This window comes from Mus pahari, chromosome 19, assembly GCF_900095145.1.
Source record: "Mus pahari chromosome 19, PAHARI_EIJ_v1.1, whole genome shotgun sequence".
Lineage (NCBI taxonomy): Eukaryota > Metazoa > Chordata > Mammalia > Rodentia > Muridae > Mus > Mus pahari.
In genome coordinates this window covers 20,805,970-20,814,019 of record NC_034608.1, presented here as the reverse complement: position 1 = coordinate 20,814,019, position 8,050 = coordinate 20,805,970, and the positions used below count along the sequence as shown (strand labels likewise).

The window sequence follows — 8,050 nt, the reverse complement described above, 5'->3', positions numbered from 1 at the left end:
AGAGAGAGAGAGAGAGAGAGAGAGAGAGAGAGAGAGAGAGAGAGAGAGAGAGAGAGAGTAGCCCCAAGGTGGGCCCACAAACCATGCCATTATGCCATCCTGGGCAATCTCTCAAACCTTCCTTGCTGGTCCTGAGCAGGTCAGGCAACCTCCACTTGGTGGAGTGAGGGGTGCTGTCCCTTCAGCACCACAATGGTGCGTCTCTGTTCCCCGTAACTCTGACTCTGCCTACCGACCCTCCCCACCCAGGCTGGCCTCGACAGCCACAATGCAACCCCCAACCCACAGCCTCCTCCCTGCTCCGGGCCCCCATCCCTCACGCCCCGGCCCGGGAGGGGCGCAGGGGGCGGGGCGGCATCATCCCCTCTTGGGTCCCGCGGGCCAGGGAACGCTAGGAAAGGGCTCAGTGTGCTCACCTCTTTGGAGCTGAGGTTGCCCCGCACGTACTTGGCCCGGGCGCGGGGGTACAGTGGCAGCAGCAAGAGCAGCAGCGGCGGCAGCAGGCGGCGCAGCACGGGCGCGCGCGAGGGCTCCATTCCTCCCGCTCTGGCCTCGGCTCCGCTCCGGCTCCCGCTCCGGCCCGGTGACGGAGGCGAGAGCGCGCGGGCTAGCCAGCGCGCGCCCCCGATTAAAGGGGCCGCTGGACGCAGCGGTCTCCGCCCCCTCCTCCGGGATGGACTAAACTGTCTCCTACTCTTCCCACCTGAGAGAGAACATTCTCTTGTCACCTCACCCCAGCTGTGATCCTCTTCTACAGGAGTCTCAAAAGAAACCTCAGGATGCGTGTGTCCTAAACTGAACTCACATTCCTGCAAGCAAGGGCCTTCTTTGGACTGCAGGCTCCAGGATGCCTATAACCGAGAAAACTGAGCTCTGGCCTGACCGCTGATCCTCAGTTTTGACCCCAAACTATTCTATTATTACCCATTCTCTAGATTTGGCAAACCCTGTGCCCATAGACACACAGAAGATGAGACAATGTTCTGGAACACACACATAAGACACACACAGTAAAACCTTCTAACAAAACAATCATTCCTGACTGCCTGCCCCACCCCTAGGGTGTGAACCCCAGCTGCTTGAGACAAAGGTGAGATATGGAGGAGCCAGTGCTCTAGCTGCCAGGGCTGGCTTTGCCGTGTCCCCACCGGAAGACCTAGGACAAATCATTGGGCCTCTTATCCCCTCGTGTTGTTTGATGCCCCCCACCCACGCAGTTATTAATTCTATCATTTCCCATAGGACAACTGAGAGTCCTGGGAAGGTCTTCAGCATCAGACTCCAACAAACATTCCTGGCTTCATCCTTCGCCCTCCACTGCAGAAAATTCACTGCTGCTCAAAATGTCATTTCAAAAGCTTTCTGGCTAGACACATTTCCTGTGGGGTGGGGGTGAGGGGCAGACAGTTCCTTGTGAATTGAAGGCCAGACTGGTCTCTGCATTAAATTCCAGAACAGCCAGGACCACATAAGTGAGAATCTGTTTAAAAAATGAAAAAAAAAAAAGAAAAGGAAAAAAGGCCAGGCAGTGGTGGCGCACGCCTTTAATCCCAGCACTTGGGAGGCAGAGGCAGGCGGATTTCTGAGTTCGAGGCCAGCCTGGTCTACAGAGTGAGTTCCAGGACAGCCAGGGCTGCACAGAGAAACCCTGTCTCGAAAAAAACAAGCAAAAAAAGAAAAAGTATGAACAACAAGCTTTCTGGCTGGGGATGTAGCTCAGTGGCAGTATGTGTGCCTAGGTTGTGTGTCCCGAATCACATTCCCAAAATGGCAAATAAATGAAATTCCCGGAGTAAGACATGGTACATGCAGTTAATTCCAGCACTTGGGAGCCAGAGACTGGTGGATTGCTCCAAATTCCAAGCCAGTCTGGTCTACACAGCAAGTTTCAGGTCAGCCAGGACTACCATAGGGAGACTGTCTCAAAAAAAAAAGAAAGAAAGAAAGAAACAAACAAACAAAAGAAAAAAACGAAAAGAAAAATCCTAATCAAATTAAACCATACAAACTGAGGAGAAAAAAAATAACTGCATGGAAAACTTTGAGTGTGAACTCTTTACCATGTGACCAGTTGTTACCAAGGGGGGTGATGACAAATTTTACTCCGTGGGGGTTGGGGGAGTAGAGAGTTGTTTCACTTTGTCTTGTTGGGGTTTACTGGGCTCACATGGTTCCAGCTGGCTCAGAGGATAACTATAAACTCTGAACCCTCCTGTCTCCACCACCCCAAACAAACACTGAGAGGCATGCACCCTCTCCTGTTGGCTCCTGGGGCTCCAACAAGGAAACAGGCGATGATATCCATCATGGCCTTGGAGTTTAGAGCTAAAGAAAGCCCTCTCACTCGGGAGGCTGAGGCAGGTGGAGCTCTTGAGTTCAAGCTCAGCCTGGTCTATAGAGCAAGTTCTAGGACAGCCAAGGTTACACTGAGAATCCCTGTCTCGAACAAATAAATAAACAACAAAAACAAAAGAAAGAAAGCTACTCTCCTGAGACAGCCACTCACTGAAAATCAAGAGGACAAAGAAGGTGTTTTATTGAGGTGACAGGAGTGTGGGATAGCTGCCCCCAGCCCGACTTAGTCTCCTCAGTATAGTCTCATTGGGGGGAAGGACCAGGCCTCTGGACTGCTCTGAGTCACTACCCAGGAGAGACTGGGCAGTGGGGCAGGAGGGTTGGGGCTCCAGTCCAAGGCAGACGTTCTGGGTAACAAGGGTGATGGTGGCTGAGGTAGAGGCTGAGGTGGGCGGACATCCCAGGGCTGGGACGGGGGAGGTGTGGCTATGAGCCAGATGCTTTTCAGCATATCAAAAGCTGTTGGGGGACCCCATGCTGCTCCAGATGGTGAAGATGCTGAGGACAGGAATGGCAGTTGGCGACCTGGAGGTTGCACCTGGCCGCCCCTGTGTGCAGAGGTGGTGCTGCTGCAAGTATGAAGTATGGCAAGGTCACACCCTTTTGTTGCCTGCTGAGTCCTTTGCCTCCCCTCCCGTGGAGCATGCTCAGGAACTTCGATGCAAGAAGGTGCTGTCCTCTGTCTCTCGGGGACCCTCGGTTTGGCCTCTGGTGCAGAAGAAAGAACAAGGAGATCATTTGAACTACAACAGAGGGGGGGAGGAGAGGATGACAGGAGGAGGTGGACTCACCAGGCAAGGGTAGCTGGCAACCTCGGAGCACCAGGGCAAGATCAGGCACACAGCCATGGCGGCCCTGTAAGGTTCTTATGATGGTGTCTCTGGCCTCCTGTACTAGGTTTCTCCTGGGAAAGGCTTGTGGAACAATCAGTTGGTACTGCAACTCCTCCAGCAGTTGCCCCAACACAGGAAGATCTGGGGAATTTGGTGGGCCTGGGCCTGAGCCTCCTGGTACCTTGTTCTCCTTGCCTTTTGACTGAAGGTCTGGTTCTTGGACTCTGACTAGGCTGCAGGAGGGCTTGGTTGGTAGCAGAGGGGTATGTGATTCCAAGGCATCTCTGTTAAGCAGCCGGGCCACATCCAGGGATTTCACCTCATGGTTGAAGAGACCCCGGTGCTCCCGGCTCAACCTGCCTTGAGTTATCACAACAAGCTTGGGGGCTGCAGAGGCCACAGGATCCTGGAGGATCACACATGGATCCTGACTGGATATGGGAGGATCCTGACGGGCCAATGGCCTGTGGTTGCTCACCAGGGCCTTATTTCGCTCCCTCCTGGTCTTGCGACGGCGAATTCGGCCAGGTTTCTCAAGCTGCTGGAAAAGCTGAGGGACTGGTCTCCGAGGGTCCATGACATCCTAGAAGACAGAGTGGTCATCAGCTGCAAATAAATCAAGGGCAGTAGCTGAGAGGGAAAAGATGGGCGGGGAAAGGGAAGAATGCCGTTTAAAGAGGTGAGGGAAGTATACAGCCAGCCACTGGAAAGGGCCTGGCCACACAAGAACTCCAAAATGAAGTTCACGTAGTTCATAGGAAAAAATGTCAGGAAATTGGGGACAAGGTAACAGAGAATAAGAACATGGAAAAACAGTTAACAGACAATAGCCAGGCCTCGTGGTGCAGGTCTCTAATCCCATCTACTCAACAAGGCTGAAGCAGATAAATCAAAAGTTTAAAGAGGCCTGCCTGGGCTACAGTGTGAATTCAAAAACCAGCTAAGGTAACAGAGTGAGATCCTGTATAAAAATAAAATTCTAAACAGTCTGTGTCTCGGGAGCCTAAAGAGCTGGCTCAGCAGGCCACGAGGGATGGCTCAGCCGTTAAAGAACACTAACTGCTCTTCCAGATAGCCAAGGTTCAATTCCCAGCACCCACATGGCAGCTCAATCAAAGGACTGAGCTCAGTTCCCAGCACCCATCTCAGATGTCACATACAGCCCAACTAGCTCCAGGGGATCTGCTGTCTTTTTGTGGGCATCTACACACACACACACACACACACACAATTTAAAGCAAATCTTAAAAAGAAAAAAATCTGGTTCTTGGACATGGGTACTCTGAGCACAAAAACTGGGGATATAGTTCAGTGATAGAATACTTGCTTAACAATTACATGGACCTGTGTTCCTATGCCTGGAGGTCAGTATATACATGTTTTTATACATGTAAATGAAGATAAATAAAAAAGATGGAAGATGAACCAGGCAGAGTGGTACCTGCCTATATCCATCTCTCTTTGGAAGACTGAGGCAGGAAGATCATGAATTTGAAGTCAGCTTTGAATATAAAAGACTCAAAATGAACAAAACAACAACAACAAAAAATAGAAGTTGGGAACAAGGTTATTAAGCAACTGGAGAGCTCTGAGGAACTAGAAAGAACAGGTGGGAAATCCAGGGCTGGGGAGGTACAGGAACCGGAAATAGTAAATGAAGGTGGGAAAGAGGAGGAGGCATGGTGGTGAAAGGCTGTGATCCCAAAGTTTAGGAAGTGGACGGAAGAAGAACAGGTGCTCAAGGTCATCCTCAACTTCAGAATGAGCTTGCAGCCAGCCTGAGTCTTTAAAACTACTCTCAAAATATTAAAAATAAAAGACGTAAGGCAGGAGAGAAGGCTCCCAGAGAAGTCGAAGGGCTTGCTTCGGGGAGGACATAATTCACAAGAGCCTTCAGAGAGTGGGCCACTCCTGAGGGCAGGCATAAGGCTGGGGTGCAGGAGGGGCAGGGTGGGGGAGGGGTGCCTCACCCTCTTCTCTCCTAACGGACCCCCGCCCTGGACTCCACGCGGCTGTGGAGAGCGGTGGCTGCTTTTCTGTAGAGACCCCCCAAGCCTCGAAGCTGTTCGCACACTTCCGGGCCTCGAGTGAGTGCGTGTTAAGCCAGTAAGCACGCCTCACGCATGCGCTCCCCCTCGCCACGCCCCTTGCCTAGGGAGAAGCACGAGGCACCAAGATTGACAGTTATGGCCCCGCCCAGCCCTGCCTAGAGTCCGCCCCTCTCCTCACTGGATTGGCTTCGAGGGTCTCTAGGCCTGCCCGCCTTACACAATGCTGATTGGCTAAGGCTACTGGCTGACCACTTGACTGTCCCAGTGGAAGGTGCTAGGTTCCATGCACACAAAGATGGCCTTTTCCTGGACCTGCATTTTTTGAGCTCTGTGACTTTAGAAAACTTTGTAACTGCCCAGAGCCTAATCTGTGAAACCAGCTGGGAGTAGTTTCCTCCCCCATATGGTTTGTAGAAGGATGGAATGAACCAACATACATGTGAATGAATGCTTGCGAGGTTTGACTCTTTGGCTTGCTTCAGAATTTTCTCTACCCCCAACTCTATTCTCTGCACATGTCCCTCACACCTTCAGCTCACTCAGGATAGGGTAGAACTATTCTCTTGCCTTTACTTTGCAAGTGCTGGAATTACAGGTGCTTTCAAGTCAAATTAAACTACCCTAGTGTATATCCCTGTCCAAATGTTAGTAACATTATGACCTGTTTCTTTTCTTTATGCTTCCTGGTCCTTAGTAGCTCACAAACCTTGTCCATACACTGCTTCAGGAAACCAGCTCCGGGTTATAAAACAGTGAGGGGATACCATGAAAATTTTGGCACTAGTAAAAGGTTTCTGAAAGTACAACAGAATCAAACTAATAAATCTAAGGTGCTCATCAATTTTGCTTCTCAAAATTTGTGGTGGCAGGGCCTTTAATTCCAGCACTCCGAAGGGGGAGTTCTGTGAGTTCAAGACCAGCCTGGTCTACATAGACTTATATCCAGAACAGGCAAGACAACTCCGTAGACCTTGTCTCAAAAAGACAAAAGCAAAACAAATGAAATAATTTCATGGCAGCTTTGGTTGGGAACAGATAGTGTGTCATTTGAAGTGCACACAGCATCATGCTACGCGATGCCAGTGACCACTGCCTCAGAGTCTGTTCAGTGACGATATATTAGGAATTCCAAGATTTTGGCTGTATATAAAATTTCTCCTGCCAGATGGTGGTGTCACATTCCTTTAATCTCAGCATTCAGGAGGCTGAGAGGCAGGTGGCTCTCTGAGTTCAAGGCCAGCCTGATCTACAGAGTAAACTCCAGGACAGCCAGGGCTACACAGAGAAAAAAACAAACAAAAAACAACAACAAAACAAGTAAACCCAGCTTAGTAGTATGCAGATGTGCTTTTGTTTTTAATAAATGATAAAATTATATCTGTACAAAAGAATTGTTCTAAGTCCTTTTCTTTATAGTATCAGGAAATATTAGATGTGTATATCCATATTACACAGGATATATATATATATATATATATATATACCCATAAGCACAGGGTAGTATAAAAATTCCTCAGACTAGGGTCTGGAGAGGCAGCTCACTGGTTAAGGGACTGAGTTCACTTCCTGCATCCATACAGGGCAGCTCACATTGCCTTTGACTCTAGCTTTAGGAGATCTGACACCCACTTCTGGTTCTGCAGTCACCTACATTCAAATGCACATATAACCATACAAAGATATAAACACACACACACTCAAATTCACACACAACCACACACTCACACACAGCTTTCTTGGGCTGGGGATGGTTGGGCATACCTTTATTGCCATCACTAGGGCAGATTTGTCTAGTCTGGTCTACACAGTGAATTCTGGGTCAACCTAAGTTATATAAGACCTCTTATTTAGGAAAAAAAAAAAAAATCAAGCCAAACCAAAAAACTTTCTCAGGCCAAAGTGGGGTTCAAGTAGAAAAAGTTGAAGAAACCCTGTTCACCATGGTAGAGGCTGGAGGATGGTGAGGATGGTGAGTTTAAAGTCAACCTCAGCTACATGAGACCGTACCTCCAAACAAGCATCCAGGAAAGAAGTCCTGTTCTAGAGAAACATAAAGCCTCAGAGTCCTGGCCCTTCCTCAGTCATGTCTGCATCTGTCTCTCCAACACATGGATGGAGATAGGCAGGATCTGACCCATTAATGTAATTAATATCATTCCGCAAGCACTGTACTTGTTTAGTAACAACTTCATGCCAGGTCCAGATCTAGGGAAGGAGATTGTGAGAGAATGTGAACACAATAAATAAAACTCTTCACTACGTTAGTGTCAAGCCGACCGGAAGGGATGGATAGGTTTGAACGTTCAGCCTCTCTAGGTGGGGCCGCCAGAAAACAACTAGGCCATTTAGGGGTGAGCGAGACCCTGGGCATCTGAGAAAGTGCTGCGATTTGGGATTTAGTTTGAGCCAGGGAAAGAAAGAACAAGAAAGAAAGGGGCCTTGGCTAGAGACATGGGATTTGGAGTCCAGAGCCACCCACCTGAAGTTGATGATGGAACTTTGTATCTAGAGAGAGGAGCAGAGGCCGAGGAGGTGCAAGGTGATCTGTAGGACTGATGCCAAGTTGGACCTGGGCTGGGCTCTGCAGCCATCTCCAATTTCTGATCTTTCTGCACCTCTTCCACGTAGATCTGATGGTGCCTCTGAGGCATGAAGGTATGCATTTGAGATTTTATACCATTAAAAACCTAATGTTGGGGGGCTGGTGAGATGGCTCAGTGGGTAAGAGCACCCAACTGCTCTTCTGAAGGTCCGGAGTTCAAATCCCAGCAACCACATGGTGGCTCACAACCATCCGTAACAAGATCTGAC

General features: G+C 49.5%; 2 protein-coding genes across 3 annotated transcripts in view; both read right to left on the bottom strand.

The window, feature by feature from the left end:
* Nucleotides 1-598, bottom strand: part of Tmem145 (transmembrane protein 145) — a 10,077-nt gene extending 9,479 nt beyond the window's left edge. Inside the window, exon 1 of one of the 2 annotated variants that reach the window (XM_021219245.2) lies at nt 417-598. In XM_021219245.2, coding sequence (XP_021074904.1) covers nt 417-536 — 120 coding nt within the window. In that variant the 5' untranslated portion in view covers nt 537-598. The remainder of the gene's footprint in view (nt 1-416) is intronic. The other variant, XM_029531903.1, reaches the window with a different exon arrangement.
* A 1,922-nt stretch (nt 599-2,520) lies between these two features.
* Nucleotides 2,521-5,269, bottom strand: Prr19 (proline rich 19). The gene is made up of 3 exons (XM_021219866.1): nt 5,159-5,269; nt 3,147-3,771; nt 2,521-3,063 (listed from the first exon to the last, which is right to left on the bottom strand). The coding sequence occupies exons 2-3, from the start codon at nt 3,763-3,765 to the stop codon at nt 2,588-2,590; spliced, it is 1,095 nt and encodes a 364-aa protein (XP_021075525.1). The 5' UTR covers nt 3,766-3,771; nt 5,159-5,269; the 3' UTR covers nt 2,521-2,587.
* Between the last annotated feature and the right edge of the window lie 2,781 nt (nt 5,270-8,050).

Coding starts and splice junctions, on each gene's coding strand:
- Prr19 (XM_021219866.1), bottom strand. CDS start 3,765: ATGGACCCTCGGAGACCAGTCCCTCAGCTTTTCCAGCAGCTTGAGAAA. Junction 3,064..3,146: donor TTGCCAGCTACCCTTGCCTG/GTGAGTCCACCT, acceptor CTTCTGCACCAG/AGGCCAAACCGAGGGTCCCC.